This window comes from Penicillium arizonense (genome assembly GCF_001773325.1).
Source record: "Penicillium arizonense strain CBS 141311 chromosome Unknown PENARI_contig015, whole genome shotgun sequence".
In the NCBI taxonomy this organism is placed as follows: Eukaryota; Fungi; Ascomycota; class Eurotiomycetes; order Eurotiales; family Aspergillaceae; genus Penicillium; species Penicillium arizonense.
The window spans coordinates 73,387-90,713 of NW_019173292.1; the positions used below are offsets into that span (position 1 = coordinate 73,387).

The window sequence follows — 17,327 nt, forward strand, 5'->3', positions numbered from 1 at the left end:
GGCTTTCTCGCGATGCCCCGCGCTAAATGTTCAGCTTCGTACGTGGGCCAATCAAACCCTGGTATGGCATGCGCTTGTGAGCACATCGGAAACTGATCATCTTTGCAGCTTCACAATTTGACGTGAACATTTACAAGATGGTAGCGGTCTCGGACCTGGTGCGGAGCTGCTTAACCAAGTTCACCTCCTTGGTCTCCTCGGCTGCCCTCTCAGGTCATGCAGAGGAGGTCTCTTTGCAATCATGGAAAGATGAAATAGGCCGACTGCGTATATGGTCGGCGAATATCGGTGCCCACCAAAGGGGTCAATCATCCCTTGACTTTCGCCTAAGGGATGCATCTCATATAAGAAGTCAAACGATCAACCTTCTTCAAGGGCTTGAAGATCTTCTAGACGATTTGAATGAGGTTCTCGAGGAGGTCTCAGACAACGAAGCCCCAGAGAATGTTGAAAACCCCTCGGATGACAACACGACCGAAATTCAACAACTACACAAAGACATTGTGGAGACAATCCATCATCTCTATCGGATGTCCATTATCATTCGAACGCCAGCTCATCACGACCGACTTCTGGGAACTAACAAGTTAGACGCCCAGCCCTTCAAACATTGGGCTCACAATCATGCTTCCAACAAACATCCCCTGGCAGATCCCGGAGTTCTCGAGTGTGTCAGTTCCGCAATGGCATTGCAGAGAGCTATATTGAAGTATCGTGAACGACATCATGCCAAACTCAGCCAAAATCTTGACGATGGCAATGAGGGCGATCGAAAATCAACTATCCTGTCAGAAACAATCGTGACGGATATATGCCATGATCTGCCTTCTGATTCCAACGACCATTTCTCCGTGGCAGATACATCTGAAACACAAACCTCATATGCAGGCACATTGATCAATGGGACAGGTGCTACGATAATCCCACCCTTGCCAAAAGAGGGTGCTGACAAAACACCATTCGAATGTCCCTATTGTTTCTTGATAATCTCCGTTCGAGATACGCGAGCATGGGCTCGCCATATCTTTCGTGACCTAATGCCATATGTGTGCATTTTCCCGGGTTGCTCTGGCAAACTATATGAAAGTCGCCGACAGTGGTATGCCCACGTTGAGAATGCACATGCAGATTCAATGTCATTCCCCAAATTTGACTGCTCTATATGCAAGGATACCTTTTCTACTGCTAAGTATGAGCGGCATGTGAGTCGTCATTTGGAAGAGCTGGCTCTCTTTCTTCTTCCTCGATCGGTAGAGAAAGAGGACAGTGATCAAGACACAGATGAAGAATCAGAACATGCAATGAGTGATGAGCTCAGACAGAAGCCTTATATCGACCAAGCTCTGCTTATTCCTGACCTTGCTCATAACGAACTGCTCGAATCGGACAATCCTCCGATTTTCGAAACACTCCCACAGAATGAACCTTTTGGGAACATTGGCGATGAATCTCGAGAAGCTGAGGAGCCAGAACCTTGGCTCGAACGTCCAAACCTTCCATGGCTCGATGATGCCCCATACATTGCTCCGTACATCGATGGCAATGGCGCTGAAGAGAGCGACGATGATGAACCTATCATGTCCTCGCGTGGCAGGTCAGGCCATGATCAAATTATCCTGAAATACCGTGGAATCTCTCATACTGTGGACATTTTTGAGTTCAGCATTGACGACGGAAGTCTCAACGTTGGCAAAGTACGGAAGAAAGCTGCCAGCATATTTGGTAAACCGAGCGAACGGGTCAAATTGCTATTCAAAGGGCGCATGCTGAAAGATGACGAGATCGCATGTAAATCGGTGGGAATACAGAATCGAAGCGAGTTGCTGTGTGTTGTTTCCGAACCTGACACATATTCGCTAACCGATTCCTCCGGATCGTCTGAGATCGTGAAATCCGGAGAAAGCCACAAGAAAACCAAAAAAGCAAAGAAGAAGAGGAATACAAGTCCCTCTTCATATAATTCCTCAGGGTCAGTACGTTTCCCGGGGTATAAAGAAAGCGAGTTTCCACAGCTCCGATATTCCGGGAATGCCTCAAGTCGAAGAGAACATGAAGACCGATGAACCCAAAAAGAAGAAACGTACAAGCCATGTTTCGTCTCAGCGCTTATCTGTGATAAGCCTTGTCTCTCCGTGGGATGAACTTAACGAAATGTTGGATGAGTTACATGTCCTGGACAATGTCTATGTGAGTGATGATACCCGAGACAACAGGAGGGCCGATACACCCGAAAGAATGCGGCAATCAAACCCTGCAGTGGAAGAACAGTCTCTGAAGCATAAAGCGAAGACCCAATTTGCTCGTTCACGCCAAGAATACTCTATTCTCAGTGCAGAGTTGGGAAATCCACGTGAAGACCGTGATGATAAAACAGAAGATTGCTTTAGGCTCGTCCGGTTAATGACTAGCCTAACGAAGACTTTAAAAGATATAAAGACTAAGGACCGGCTTGAGAGAGATGGGGTATTGGCTCTGATCAAAGAGGCGAAAGGTCTGAAGGATCAATTACACGCTCTTGCGAGCCTTGAAATAGCACAATTATCCAAGAGAAACCGGTAAAAACAATAAAATTGTGGCTATGAAAGACAGACAATGAAGAAACTCAACATGGTGCCTAGATCAGGGTTGGAATTTTGACTATGAGGACTATTGACGCCTTTGTCTCATATTAAGCCAGCCAATTCCTATAAGATTCTGCGCCTTACTATTACCTGTATTTTAGTAGACTGTATAAGAAGCTAGTCAACGACCTTAGCGTCGTATCTGCAGTCATAGGCCGCAAATCTCCAACCCAAGACACTGGAAAATGGACAAAAAAGAGGTAAAAGAAAGGGAGGCCAAAGTCAGGCGAAAAAGGTGTATGAAACGGTATACTCGCTTCGTGGCTAGGTTTTGTGTAGTGACTGTCCAATACTTCATCAGTGGCACTGCATACACATTTATGACCCCCTGCTGTGTGATATTTGGCTTGATAGGTTGCCGACAGATACTAGTAGCGTAAACTAGCATTTCGTGCTAGGAGGAATTTAGTGTAAGAGAGAGGGCAATTATAAATCAGGGTTGACATGAAATATCAAGACTTGGTTAGAGTACTATATCAAAAAGAAAGCTACAGAGCAAGAAGGCGAGGAGCTAAAGAGGTTATTAAGCGATAGAGAGAGATATGCTATTTGTTCTTCCTTTGTAGTTAGCTATTTATCCTTAGCTTGGACAAGCGAATTCAATTGACGGCAAAGTGACGTGGAAGTGATACCAAATACATCCAAACTGATCTAGTTACAAACATCTGTACACGTAGACAATCACATATTATACGTAGAAATAATGCTAAACAGATATACAGTTATCTTACTGACTAGCCTGTCGTAAATAAGATAATCGAAGACTACGCCCGTTTACTCATCTCTACACCGCTACTGAGGCCCCGAAGACTCTTCATAGGACTTTAATTTAAGCGGGAAATGCGAGAATAATGATAAAGTACTGACTAGTAGACCTAAGGCGCCGAAGCGCCGCGCAAGAGGATATTGTGCAAGCATCTGTTAATGGCTTCATTGAAGAAATTAGAGCCTCGAACCTCAGGTCACCCTCTTCCCCTGCCACACTTCTTACAATGAGATACGGAGACGCCTGGTAGGAGAATTTTCCAAGCTTGGAACTATGACAACGACTAAGCGCCGAGAATAACTGGCTAACCCCGTCATGTGGCTCCGGCGAGGTGAGCCGAACAATTTGTACACAGGACTGGAGCATCATCGCCGTATCCCAGACTCAACGGCTGCTTGTCCGAGGACCATGAACGCACATTATAGCTCGACAGAACCCTATTCAAACTTTTTAAGAACAAGTACACTCCTGAATGGCATAGATAGACCAGGCCTTATGCCAGATGGATATTTCCTGGGAGGCATCATGCCATTGAAACAACTCAGGGTTATTGAAACAGAAGACCTGAATGAGACCAAGCCCATGAAGATTCACTACACATAACAGCTTTGAGAAAAGTTGAGTCTAAAGCAGAGCTTCATGTGAAAATGCCCTCCACAGATTACATATGTAAGACGAATATTTATTGAACGTATGGACGGACAGATAGAATAGAAGTAGGCACCAGCCTAATGAGCCAAGTTGGGACGAAAGTAACAGGATAGCACTTTCGATAGAATCTTATGACCTGGGTAGTCTCTGTTCAGTCATATCCAAGAGGTAAAAATATGCAGGTCATCAAACATCAAGTCTAATGCGTTCGTTAAAACAACAGAAATGAAAACGTTCAAGGATACCAGATCAAACTCTGCCATGGCGGGTATCTGCTGCAAAAAGAAACGCCATGCACCTGCAATGGGAAGGATCTATGATAGGGAAGAAGGGATGTGGATGGTTTGGTGAAAATGGTGTAGGTAGGGTTCGGGATGTCACGGGACGAGGATCGGATGAATGGCCGTGGCGGTGAGTCGAGATAGGACGAAAGCGGTGGAAAGAGGTGGAAGGGATCGAAGGTGAGTTCTTGAGAGGCAGAATGGATGAGGTCTTGATGGAGACGAGGGAAAGAAGCGAGTGTGCTGGCAGAGCGCCGGGCAATCCAACACAACGTAGACAAACAGCAGACAACACTCATTCACCGGCAGGTTGCTTGACTTGGCTTCCACTGAGCCGAATCACCCATTTCATCTCCGATTCCGTCTCTTTAATTTTAGCCAAAGCTCCATCGATCTTGTCATTGTTTGACTGGGCCGACCCAAGCGTATCCCGGAACTCAATCTCCTTCATATCCTTATAGGCAGTATGTTTAGCCAGCAATTTCTCATACGAGTCCTTGAGAGCTTCAATCTCGCGGTTCTTCTGATCCGCAAGGACCTCCAAGCGTTCCGTAGAGTGTATATGCGTCTTCTGCGCATTGGCTATGGACTGGAACTGCCCGGAGATAGCATTGATGCGTTTTGTGAAATCTGCCTTGTCCCGTTTCGTCGTGGATGATAGCACCTCGTACTGTGTCTCGTGGTGCTTGGAGATCTCCTGTAACCGGGCTTGTTCGCGGTTGTGGTTCTCGCGTTCCTCCCGCATCATCTCGTTGGTTTGGTTGGCGTCCATTTCGGCTTCCTGGCGCTTCGAGCGTTCATTTTGTAGGTCTCTTCGCAATTCTTCCAATTTGCGGTCCTTGCGCGCGATTGAGTTGAGATTCGTCTCGTTGACTTGTTCCAGGTTCCGTAACCGCTCGTTCATATTTTGTTGCTGGATCTTGTAGGCCTCGTTCGACCTTTGGAATTCCTCGGCGCGGGACTTTTGTAGAGTGCATTCACGCGTTAGACGCGCGATTTCCTCTTGGAGGTTGTGTATGACCCGTCCGGACTTGCCGGTTGCTGCATGTCCGACTGCTGACCATTCTGCCGTTGGTGTTTCACCATTGCTCGTATCTGTTGTAGCGGAGGGATTCGATGGCTGGGAAGGAGATGGAGAGGCGTCATTGGAGGTTCCTGGGAGATGAAGAGAATGTGTCAGCTCTGGAATGGCCGTCAAAGAGGTCAAAAGTACCAACCGTTCTGACCTGGGGCCGGAGACTCGTCATCCAAAAATCCGTTGTGCATATTTAGCTGAGTGTCCACATGCGGGAGATTGACCTGCGGTGCATCTGCATGAATAAGGGGGTCAGCACCTGGGGCTAGATTCTTGCTGGAAGTGAATCGCATCATGGCCTGTTTGAAGCCCCCCATGCTGTCGGAACATGTCCGGAAGTAAACAGGCCGGAAGATCGGACGAACAGGATCAAAATGACACAAATACGCGGAGAAGGCTCATACCGATATTAAGTGTCGCAGGTGCTGCTAGCTGTGTCTTATTATTGCTTAATCATCGAGACATCGCAAGGGACAAGCTTTCAATAAAAGACACACTCTATTTTTCAATAGTGCAACAATGGCCCCTCAAGCACAGATCTCTGCAGTCGAAGTAGCGGTAAAGAGAAGAAGTGAAGTGGAAACGATCTTCTTTGTGTTCCCGCTCCGCTGTTGATCCGCTGTTGACGTCGCGGAAAGCGGCGGGGAGCAGGGGTCTTTTGTTTATCATAACCGAACTCCCTATAGAACTACAATGAATATCAATCCGATTTATCCAACATACAAAGACGATTCGTCTTGATTGCGGAGAGTATTTGATACCTGACTAACAGGGCTACAAGGCCGGGATAGTATGAAAGACTTGATTACTTCCTCAGCGCCTCATGCCACCTATATATCGACGATATCCAGGGGTACTATATATACACGAAGCTATCTTGACCAGTTTTGCAGAACGAAGGACGTGAGTATGCCCACCCCCCCCAAAAAACCAAAGAACCAAAACGCCAACAAACGGCTTTCTACTGAACAAGGTAGACGAGCAGACCAGCAACCCCAAGTACGAACTGCATTGAAGACTGAGGAATAGAAGCAGCAACGTTCCGTACGCTGCTGGTGGAAGAGGCTGCCTTGCCATTCCTAATGTCAGTGATCATGGGAACATCTGTGCTGCTTGCGCTAGATGAGCTGGCAGCAGCCGAGCCGGATGGGGTGCTAGAGCCGTTGGCCGAGGAGCTGATTAGGGCCTTGCTGCCGGTGCCGGTAGCGTCGGTGGTCCGAGTGCCAGCGGTGGTCTGGCTATTGGGAGCAGAAGTGGTACCGGCACCGGTGGTGCTGGCGTTGTCATTGAGGGTATCGGCGGGCTTGTCACCAGCAGAGTGAAGCAGAGCAGTGTAATTGGTCTCATCTTCCTGGGAGATCTGGAAGGCGTAGGTTCGACCACTCTTCACGTCGTTGTCCGGGGTCCAGGTGAAGCTGCCATCCTTGGCTTGGTCGGTGATGACCTTGACATCCCTGAGGTTGCCGGAGGGTCCTTCGCGGAGGGCAATTGTCACGGGCTAGTGTGTAATGAGTTGTCTGGTGTTTGCACTTACGACCAATTGCTACGTACCTGATCAGGGTGGGCACCACCAGCCCATCGAAGGGTGACGGGCTTGCCAGCCTCAAGCGGCTCAGTAGGCCAGGCAGTGAAAGAAAGAGGGTCAGCGAGACCCAGAGTGACGAAGGTTGCCAACGCGACAATGACACTCTTTGAGAAGATCATAATGATTAAAGAGAGTAAAATCCGGTTTGGGTTTTAAGGAAAGTGGGCGATATTAACGAAATCGTAGAGTGGCGGATGGGCGACGTGAATGGCGATACAACTTTCAAGAATCTGGGTGGCGCATCACGATTCTTATCTACTGGAAATACTGCCGTGACCTCTCCCAGCCCCGCAGAACTGAGCTCGAATATCGCATGTTGGTATTCGTAGTGAGACCAAAGGGCATTTGGAGAGAATGTTGCATTCCGCGAGCCCTAACGGTAAAGCATCAGCATATCGCCCAAGAAAGCATGTCGTTTGCCGGTCTGGGGAATTCCTGTTAGAGAGCATTGGAAATTCTTGACATAAAGCTAATTTGTGTTGATCTGAGGGCTGTAGTTCAACCATGAAAGTGGGAGTAGACTGTCACTCAGCGCCTTGTATGTATACCACGCCGGGTGGCTGTAGAATGGCATCCTTCATTTTCCAATTGTTGAAGCCAATGACCAGATATTCAACCATCAAGCCCATAAGTCGCCAATGGAGAGATCAAAGTCTCGAGGCCCAATAACATGACTTGGTGGACATGCTGGAATGTCATCCCTTCCCCAGTTGTTTGTTTGGTACTAGTCCGTAGGGCAGGATATACTGCAATATCGATCTTTCGGTCCATAAAGCATTTCTCAATCCTTGATTGTACAGAAAGCCCATACCAAGGGGTGTATTTGATGGTAAAACGTGGGTGTCGGGAGGTTGAGGTAGCTTGATCGCCATTCATAGAACATTCAATACTCACTCCGACCTACCACCTTCAAGCAACGTGAGCTGAAATGGATAGGTAGGATTTGAATATGTTCAAAAGTAATAGTAAAGCTCTGCTAATACTCCCAGTGTGTTTCGCCTACATGATCCACACAATATGATCCTTCCTGGGCAGTTATATATCGCGTCAGAGCATAACATGCTATTCTTCAAAATAAAGTAGAAGTGTCCATAGACCTGAATCTGTCCTTGTATCGAACTGGAAGCCAAATAATACACTAACTAATCCACTAACCTGTCAGCCGGAGCTGCCATGACTCGGTGGCTTCAGCCGGACATTCAGAGTTTGTACTCGATTCTGCACGCTTGAATGGAAGCAAGGGGTTTGTTTGTTGAGATGATCATTCCCTCTAATGCAGCGATACTTATACCCCGCAACATCTACTCCCTTGGGGAACTTTGCCAAAATGCATAGAATAGAATTGGTATACGCTGATAATTTTTGAACACTTAGAAATCCCACATGCTACGCATAAGACACCCAGCACCAGAGTCCACCCCGCCATCCTCTTCTAATAGACGATCTGTGAAGATACGCTTGGGGATCTGGTACTCGACAACAGGAATCTTGCGGATATTCCTTTCCTCCAACCCTAGCTCTGCTGTCACCATGCCCTGGTATGTGTGGTCGAGGAAGTCCTCCAGGCTGTAGGCCTGCTTTGTAAATTGTTCCGAGATGATACGGGCAATGGCAGCCACGTTGGGGTGGTAGTGAGACTGGAGAGTCTCGATCTCCCACAAACTGCTCTCAATCGCGTTGGTCATGGTGGGGTCGGCCTCTGTGGCATCAAAGGGGTCGTCCATGCCTTCTTTTTCCACTTCCGCGAGAAGATCCTTGTCACGGATTGACCGGTGCAAGAGGAAAGACGTGGTCGGGTGGCTCTTGAAGAAGTTGTACATGAATGGAACAATGACCACGATGGCCGAAGGAGGGGCATTGAGTGCCAGCCGGGAGAGACGCTTCATGAAGCTTGCAACCAGGGTGGCGGGAAGATGGGATGAGGACAAGAAGGTGTTGAGCAGACGGAAGAAGCGTGACCGGTGCTTGGAGTGCAGGAGCTCGGCATCCAGGAGAGAGTAGAGCTTTGCGTAGAACTGAGGGTAGTCCAGGTTCTTTTCCTGGATAAGGTAGAAGAGGCCGGACAGAGCGAGGAGAGATGTGGCGCCGCCGACATTGAAAGAGTCCGTCAAGAAGTCCATCAAGAGTTCTGGCCGGGTGAACCAGGGCTCAATGTTGTGGACCATCATGCGCAAAAGACCCTTTCGCTGTGCCTGCGAGAGGTTGTTTCGGAGAATAGCCAACCAAGCCTCTTGGGCTTGCTTCTTGTGAGAGTTCACCGAAGACAACCGCTTGTTTTTGATATCCCGGTTTGCGTAGAAGTTTTCGAATTTGTGCTCTGCTCCGGGCACTTCGTCGCAGGTTTCAAGCATCGTGATGAGGATTTCGAGGATGGCCGAAGTTCGCTTCGTTGCGGCATATTCTCTGTAACGAGTCAGTAAGAGAACCAGCCAAAAGACGAAGAGGTACATACGCCATCTGGGTGAATGTGTAATATCTGACTTCGTCATACTCCTTCATGAATTTGTTCACAAATTCAGTCTGCAGATCCTGGCCACCGCGGGCCTCGACAACGGCCTGGAAAATGTCCTTGAATCCGGTCGACCAAATTGTGCTCTCAGCACCGGGGATGTGAGCAATACGTTCCTTGATCAGGCGCATACTCAGCGTCAGGGCAGTGATCTAGAGATTATCAGTAAAAGCAATTGAGCAACCCGTTAGTATACACACCTGAGAAGTGCCATCAGCCTCGCGCATAATTGCCAGAAGAGCATTCTGATACTCCATGCAGCGCTCCTTCAGCCATGCCACAATGATCTTCTCGTTCTCAGCGGCGCGAGTTGATTCCGTGAGATTTCCTCCAGCAATCAAGCGGCTGAACACACGACAGAGGGAGACTGCCACGGCCAGATCGGGCTTCTCGGCAGATTTCTCGACATTGAGCATAGAAATCAGAATTGCAATATTGTTGTAATGCTTCCGCGACTCCGCAATCTGATTCTCTAGCTCTTGAATAGTCGAGAGTCGCTCGGCGAAATCGTCCTCGGCGACAGCGCGACGCTTGGAGGATGGGGCGCTGGCATTCTTGCCACTCTTGCGCTTCTTAGAGCTCGAATCCGTCGGGGCAGGCATGGTGTTCGTTATACAACAAGTGGTGATCGTCGCAACTTTTTTTCTGGGCAGATTCGGGATGCGGGTTTTTCCGTGGCACGGCACCAATGCCCAAAGCGGCTAGCGTCTTCACCTCCTAGCCATTCCGAACCTCAAGTCTCCTCAGTTCCGTTCACCCACCCCATTGAATCAATATCTTTCCATCTGCAACAATGGCTGCACGTCTCGCTAAGAGCGCCATTGGTATGCCCCTTACGATCCACGACCGTCTGATCGACTCGATGCCTTCAGTTGCTAACTTCCCCTAGGCGCATCCCGTCTTCGGCCGGCTATTCCCGCCCGTGGTGTCCCTGCCGTCACTGCCAACCTGACCTCCTCTCGCTCGGCCTCTAACGTGCCCGCCGAGGATCCCGCGAAAAAGGCCCAGTCGATCCTGAATGCCGTCCCCGGCAACTCCCTGGTCACCAAGACCGCCACCCTGTCTGCCGCCGCCGGTCTGTCCATCGCCGCCATCAGCAACGAGCTGTACGTCATGAACGAGGAGACCGTCGCCGCCTTCTGTCTGCTTTCCGTCTTCACCGCTGTCGGCAAGTATGGTGGCCCTGCTTACCGCCAGTGGGCCGAGGGTCAGGTCCAGAAGCACAAGGACATCCTGAACGCTGCCCGTGCCGATCACACCAACGCTGTCCAGCAGCGCATCGACAACGTCTCCCAGATGTCCGGCGTTGTTGAGGTTACCAAGCAGCTCTTCGCTGTTTCCAAGGTGGGACTTTTGGTTCGTTCTGTGTATGTGAGTTGGTTGTTGACAGGTCCTTTCAGGAAACCGCCCAGCTCGAGTCCCAGGCCTACGAGCTCCAGCAACGCACTGCCCTCGCTGCCGAGGCCAAGACCGTCCTCGACTCCTGGGTTCGCTACGAGAGCCAGGTTAAGCAGCGCCAGCAGCGCGAGCTTGCCGAGTCCGTCATTGCCAAGATCCAGAAGGAGCTCGAGAACCCCAAGGTTCTGCAGCAGATCCTCCAGCAGAGCGTTGCTGATGTTGAGCGTAAGTTATCAACACAACTCTGCATGTGAATCATACTAACTTTGCGCAGGCATCATGGCGTCCAAGGCCCAGTAAATGGGTATCAGCTGCTCACTGCATTCGGCATTGTGTACAAAACTATAAGGGCTATTTGCATCTGCCGAGTTAGACCTTGCAATACCATTTGAATTATTATTCTATATGCATGCGACGGGAGGCGAAGATTGTGTTGAGGACCGAGGCTGCAATCCCCTTAGCCTGATGTTCTCACATGAAGCTCGGCGACAAATTCCGTAGACCACCCACCAGGGATCAGGGAATTGAGCCACCGTAGCTAGACCCTTATTACTGACAAAAGAACCAGTTCTGGAGTCCCTGACACGTAAATATAAGCATTACTCTGTCTACTATGTATCTGGGTGGAACAGCTGGCACTATGACCTGCACGGACTAATGCAGCAGCCACCCGTGGAGACTGATAACGATCTATATCTACATCTAGATCTATCCTCCATAATCTCCATTAATTCTGCGGTCAACTTCAAACATACATGTAGCAGCCATCTGTGTCGCATTTGTGCGCGCATGTAGCCGCTAGCCAAGACCCATGAGACCCATGGTACACATCCGCAGCCGCCGGACACAGCCACTGCATTTGTATGGAGTTGATTGTTTCTATTTTAGATCTTCACATCTACATCTACATCAACATTTACTCCGACTTACCTTATTTCCATCCCTTTCTCATTAATCCAGCTGTCACCACCGAGATCCACCCCCGCATCAGCTAGCCCATGCGCAACCATGCCCTCCCTCCGCAACATCCTCCACAAACGCAACGAACTCAGCAAAGAACCAGAACCCAAAAATGACCAACCAACAGCTCCCCGACCTCCCGAATTCACACTCATCCGCACAGACACACACACCCAAGAAATCCTAACTCCCCCAGCAGACCCAACAACCCCAACCCTCCAAGAACCCGACACCAACACCCTCTCCCCCTCCCCACGACGAAGCTTCCAACTCTTCACGCGATCACGAAACAACTCCGTCTCCTCGCCATCCCCACCGCGCCGCGAACGCCGCCTCTCAAACCTGCTCCACCTCGACCACCGCAGTCGCAGTAACTCGCGCGACTCGTCTGCTAATATCCCAGCGGATCTACCGCAGATTCTGGATGATGGTGGCGCGAGTAAACAGGAGCGGGAGGCGCAGTGGGAGAAGAGGGCTACTGTGCTTGTTCAGCGGAATCCGCATTTTGGGACGTCTGGATCTGAGTTGGCGGGGAGTGGGAGTTGGAATGAGGATGGGGAGGAGGATTCGTTAGGGTTGGGTTTGGGGATTGAGAAGACGGGAGCTAGGTTGAGGGGTTCGACTCAGAGTAGGATTTCGGTTGGGCCGAGTGAAGATGTAAGTTGTGGATGGGTAATGGGGATGTTTTGTTTATACATTCGGGGTTGGATGGAATGTGGGACTGATGCTGCCTATAGGTTAATATTCAGGAGGCGATCCGGCTGCATGAATCTGGAAGTGAGTTTTAAACTTGTCATGGTTGGAGGTATATGTTCGTCGATACTAACCATGGTTTATAGATCTTGAACGATCAACACAGATGTTTGGACAGCTTGCAGATGCAAATAACCCACTGAGTCAAGTTCTTTATGGTCTTGCACTACGGTAAGGGCATCTTTAATTGGCATTTAAATGCATATGCTGATTCTTATTAGACATGGATGGGGCTGTCCCCAAGATCCACCGCGTGCAGTAAAATATCTCTCCGCGGCTGCATCCAACTCAGCCGCAGTAGAAGCAGAGGCCCTGCGTGCTGGTGTGAAAAAGGGCGGATCCGCAAAAGGCGAGCTCGTACTAGCTATGTTCGAGCTTGCCAATTGCTTCCGCAATGGGTGGGGTCTGGAAAAGGACCCTGCAGCTGCTAGGCAGTACTATGAGACTGCAGCGAATTTGGGTGACGCCGATGCTATGAATGAAGTAGCCTGGTGTTACTTAGAAGGATTTGGCGGGAAGAAGGACAAGGTATGTTGTTGACCAATGTATAGTTCTATTATGCATGCTGATATGTTGGTTCATAGTTCAAAGCAGCCAAGTATCTTAGGCTTGCCGAGGAGATTGCCGGCCCTACTGTTGGCAATTCTTGGTATGTTTGATGACCATGATAGGAGTTCCTGACTAATGCATTCATAGGATTTGGAAGGACAAATATAGTCCTAAATGACGGATTTGGGTGTCCTAATTTTGTTCTGTTATGAGCATCAGCGCCTCCGGTTTACGAAAAAGCTTTTCTGTGATTTATCTCCATACATATATTGTGCTTATACTACGTGCTATACCAAATATAAGGTGTGGATGACTTTCTAATTATATCTGCAGATCGATTTCAATGTCTATAACGCAACGATCCAGATCTTCTATGATATATAGACCTCTCTCATACGTCTTCTCTATGTTCAATCCTCCCTACCTGTTTCTCCTCCACAACTTTAACATCAGATACAACCACACGCGCATTTTCCCCATCAAAAATAACTGCAATCTCCTCAAGTGACCTTCCCCTTGTCTCAGGATAAGTCCTCCAGACAACAACCAGAATAAAGAGTAAAACACCCAAAAACACAAAATAATACTTCCAAGAAATACTCTCAAAAGCAATTGGGTTGATAAGCTGATTAAAAGCCAACGCCAAATAATTCGATCCCATCGAGAGAGCAACACCCTTGGCACGCATTGAGAACGTCCAGATCTCAGCTGGATAGGCCAAGAGCAGTGGCGTGAAGGCTATATCGTAGCCGGCGTAGTAGATGAAGAGGAATGGGATGACGGCTGTTCCAACAGCACTAGTTTTGGTTGTGGTGAAGCTGCCCGAGAGTGCGGTGATGAAGATGTAGCTGACAAGCATTATCACCGTTGACGTGATGAAAAGTGCGCGTCGGCCTGCGCGATCAACTAGGCATGCACCGATTATACTCATTATCAAGTTCCAGAGTTGGAGGAACCCGTTTATGAGAGTTTGGTCTGTTGTCGAGGTTATACCAATTGTGTTGAGGATGAGGGTCAGGTAATATGAGACCACTCCACTGCAAGAAGAGCACGTAGTCAGTAACAAAGAACCCACACACACAATCACCCAAGTCAATACTAACCCGCCATTCCACTGCGCAAAGATCCCAAGCGAAACACTCAAAAAGAACCTATACCGATTCCCAGGCGTGGTAACACAATCAATCCAGCGCGACTCAGCCTGAGCTTGCTCTTCCAAAAGCAAACCCTGGCTAATCTCCTCAACCTCAAAAGCAACCAACTCCGAAGCCTCATCCCCGCCAGCATGAAATCTCACCAGAACATCCCTAGCCTCATCAACCCGACCCTGCTTAATTAACCAACGCGGCGACTCAGCCACAAACGACGTCCCCGGCAATGCCAACAACGGCAGCGCAATCTGCATCAAAACCGGCAAACGCCACGCCCAATTCCCCGCCACATTCCTCGTCCCGAACGAGATCCACGCAGATAATGAAGAACCCATGTAATACTGACACATATAGATAGCGGTGACCAGCGAACGATGCGTCGGATATGCAATCTCCGTAACGAGAATGACACCACTCTGGAACCAAGCACCGGCAATACCAACCAGGAGTCTGGAATAGATGAACATATTGGGATTCATCGCGCCGGCTTGGATGCCCACACCTAGCGCGAGGAAGATGTATCCTGCTAGGATTGTTGGCTTGCGGCCGAAGCGGTTGGCGGACCAGGCTTGAACTGGGAGGAAGAGGATGCTGCCGATGTTTTGCAAGGCGTTTATGAAACCTAGCCAGATTCCTGTTGGGTGGGACATGAAGCTTTGCCATTGGGGAAGGGATTGGAGGCTATTCATTAGTGAGATGTCGTAGCCTAGGGTTCCTGAGAATAGGATTAGGCTGGCTATGTAGGTGTTTAGCGATAGTAGGTGGGTTGTTTTCCACCATGGTTTTGAGTCTGGGGGGAGGACCTGGTGTTGTTAGTTTGTTGGTGAGAGCATTGGGAGGTGATTCATACTGAGGCTAGGCTATTGCTAGGCGCTGTGTTGGGTGGTTTTGCCTTCATGATGGCTGTCTCTGCAATCAAGGGTTACTTGATACCGGGAGCACTTCTGCACTTGGGATTGGAGCTATTGGACTCTCTTTATACAGCCAGCTGACGCATTTCACCAATCCATTCCGTCCCCTTCGCAGTGAGGCATTCCACAGCGAGAGGTGGTCAGGGGAAGATCTCTTGCGGGGATTTGAGTTTGTGGAGATGTGGGGAGGTTTCGGCTGGGGATGTCCCGTAGTTAGTCATCTTACAGTCCCATATTGACTGTATAATAAAAGGCTTGATTTGTGAGACGGGAGGTAAATGTACATGCATTCTTGAATGCCAGGGGTTGCCGAGGATTAGCCGTGCAGCCACCACGTGGGAGGCGCCACATGTTTCACCTCAAGTATCTAACGTTACGGGCAATAAATACAAACTAAAATCGCTGATTCTCCCAATTTCAGTTCTTTTCAACTCCAGATATTGTGCGCCTTTTTGTTGTCACTAGATGCTCACCATTCTCAGCATACCTAGTCATCCCACATAGTACCTTTAAAGGAAGTGATCAATTTGTGAGCTCAACCCTAGCAAGCCCCTTCCCTCTGCGCCATACCTCCGACTCGAGGTATCCTCGGAAGAACATTCCAAACTACCAATATAGCACCCGACAGCGCCAAAATGAAAGGCATCAAAACCTCAACGCCCCTGGCCTGCGCAAGAACACCAACGATAAAAGGGAGAACGGCGGCTCCTCCACCTCCAAACGCAGCACAGAATCCAATTGCACTGACATGGAGATGCTTTGGCAAGAGTTTTGTAGTAACAACTATAACTGCTGGGAACAACGGCCCTAAGAAGAATCCTTGCAGGGATACTGCGATTGCACCAGCGAAGAAGTTCGGAACCAGGTATAGAATGAGGCAAAATGCGATCTCAAGCGAGATATAAACCTGTTCACGAATGAGATAGAGCCCATGGGAGAGGTAATCACCACAAGAAGAATAGGGTCACTCACAGTGATGGCGATCTTCTCACCAATCAACGGAGTCACAAATCCAAGGATAATACGCCCAATGATAATCCCAAGCCAGAATCCGGTGGATGTCATGCTACTTGAAAACGGCGCAGCATGTCGTACTTCTTTCATGAACGTCACAACCCATCCTCCCAAGGCGACTTCGATACCGACGTATCCAAGAAGGAAGATAGAGCAGATCCAACTAACTCGCGCAGCGGGCATCTTAAACAGAATTTTTCGTAGTCCTCCTTTCTCGACGTCATCCTCTGGATGCTGCTTTTTGGAGAGTCGGAATGAAGCACCTGTTGAATCCCAGAAACATGCAACACAAACCCCAAGTTCTATCGCAGCACCGCCAATCTAGATAGATAAGTAAGTATACACCATCAACAAATGCTCAATCCAGTTAGTGAATGAAAGGCGGACATACCATGATATAATAAAAATAAAACCACGGCAATCCAGCATCAGCAACAAGCAACGAAGCAACAAGCGGACTGATAACAGCCCCAATACCATAAGAGCCATGCAGCAATCCGAGCAACTGATTCGCATTATCCAGGTTCCCAATCCAGGCATTCCATGCCGAATCAGCCATTCCATTTCCAAGACCAGCGAATATGAATGATACGACGAGGACAGGGTATGGTGGATGAACGCAGTTCAGGACGTAGGCTATTAGGTGGCATGCTGATGAGAGGAACGCCACTCCTCTTTGGCCGAGAGTGCAATGGGCTCTATCATTTATTATTGCTGCTGTTGCGTAGCCGACGAGGGGGGATAGGAAGACTAGTGAGACGATTATGTACGAGAGGCTGTAGTAGTCTTCGAGCTGGAGGTCGGTTAGAAGGGGGATGAAGGTGCTATAGGGCTGGAGTGCGTACATATGGGAGAAGAGGCTATGTTATGCCGTTTGGTTAGTAAATGAGCTATCTCTAGCCTTTAAATGGGAACTTACTCCGTATGCGGAATCATTGGCTCCCATTACTACGAAACTCCAGAATGTTGCTAGCGTCTTGATTATGTTTGTCCGTGGGTGATTCCATTTTTCATTCCTGGAGGCCTCGTAAGTCCCAGATGGTTCCACGGGACATTTTCTGGACGAAGATTGTTGATTGTGATCTCGCTGGGCGATTTGACCA

At 49.0% G+C, this 17,327-nt stretch overlaps 7 protein-coding genes across 7 annotated transcripts; 3 read left to right on the forward strand and 4 right to left on the reverse strand.

Annotated features, from left to right (window-relative positions):
- Positions 1 to 12: 12 nt before the first annotated feature.
- PENARI_c015G02470 (ubiquitin-like domain-containing protein) lies at positions 13 to 3,637 on the forward strand (the record flags this gene model as incomplete). The annotated part of the gene is made up of 3 exons (XM_022633711.1): positions 13 to 61; positions 109 to 1,788; positions 3,495 to 3,637. 3 exons carry the CDS (start codon positions 13 to 15, stop codon positions 3,635 to 3,637), a joined length of 1,872 nt encoding a protein of 623 aa, XP_022486242.1.
- A 977-nt stretch (positions 3,638 to 4,614) lies between these two features.
- On the reverse strand, positions 4,615 to 5,711 carry PENARI_c015G09803 (uncharacterized protein; the record flags this gene model as incomplete). Its single annotated transcript, XM_022633873.1, has 2 exons — positions 4,615 to 5,474; positions 5,537 to 5,711. 2 exons carry the CDS (start codon positions 5,709 to 5,711, stop codon positions 4,615 to 4,617), a joined length of 1,035 nt encoding a protein of 344 aa, XP_022486423.1.
- A 644-nt stretch (positions 5,712 to 6,355) lies between these two features.
- On the reverse strand, positions 6,356 to 7,098 carry PENARI_c015G05809 (GPI anchored serine-threonine rich family protein; the record flags this gene model as incomplete). Its single annotated transcript, XM_022633785.1, has 2 exons — positions 6,356 to 6,892; positions 6,946 to 7,098. The coding sequence occupies 2 exons, from the start codon at positions 7,096 to 7,098 to the stop codon at positions 6,356 to 6,358; spliced, it is 690 nt and encodes a 229-aa protein (XP_022486298.1).
- A 1,251-nt stretch (positions 7,099 to 8,349) lies between these two features.
- Positions 8,350 to 10,090, reverse strand: noc4 (ribosome biosynthesis protein NOC4; the record flags this gene model as incomplete). Its single annotated transcript, XM_022633796.1, has 3 exons — positions 8,350 to 9,382; positions 9,432 to 9,640; positions 9,689 to 10,090. 3 exons carry the CDS (start codon positions 10,088 to 10,090, stop codon positions 8,350 to 8,352), a joined length of 1,644 nt encoding a protein of 547 aa, XP_022486375.1.
- Positions 10,091 to 10,281: 191 nt separating this feature from the next.
- atp4 (F1F0 ATP synthase subunit 4) lies at positions 10,282 to 11,186 on the forward strand (the record flags this gene model as incomplete). The annotated part of the gene is made up of 4 exons (XM_022633879.1): positions 10,282 to 10,312; positions 10,378 to 10,832; positions 10,889 to 11,111; positions 11,161 to 11,186. The coding sequence occupies 4 exons, from the start codon at positions 10,282 to 10,284 to the stop codon at positions 11,184 to 11,186; spliced, it is 735 nt and encodes a 244-aa protein (XP_022486313.1).
- A 708-nt stretch (positions 11,187 to 11,894) lies between these two features.
- PENARI_c015G04767 (tetratricopeptide repeat protein) lies at positions 11,895 to 13,326 on the forward strand (the record flags this gene model as incomplete). Its single annotated transcript, XM_022633766.1, has 6 exons — positions 11,895 to 12,503; positions 12,584 to 12,623; positions 12,686 to 12,770; positions 12,821 to 13,127; positions 13,184 to 13,248; positions 13,296 to 13,326. The coding sequence occupies 6 exons, from the start codon at positions 11,895 to 11,897 to the stop codon at positions 13,324 to 13,326; spliced, it is 1,137 nt and encodes a 378-aa protein (XP_022486406.1).
- Positions 13,327 to 13,539: 213 nt separating this feature from the next.
- PENARI_c015G11779 (uncharacterized protein) lies at positions 13,540 to 15,197 on the reverse strand (the record flags this gene model as incomplete). Its single annotated transcript, XM_022633922.1, has 4 exons — positions 13,540 to 13,547; positions 13,749 to 14,185; positions 14,252 to 15,102; positions 15,150 to 15,197. 4 exons carry the CDS (start codon positions 15,195 to 15,197, stop codon positions 13,540 to 13,542), a joined length of 1,344 nt encoding a protein of 447 aa, XP_022486480.1.
- Positions 15,198 to 17,327: the final 2,130 nt, after the last annotated feature.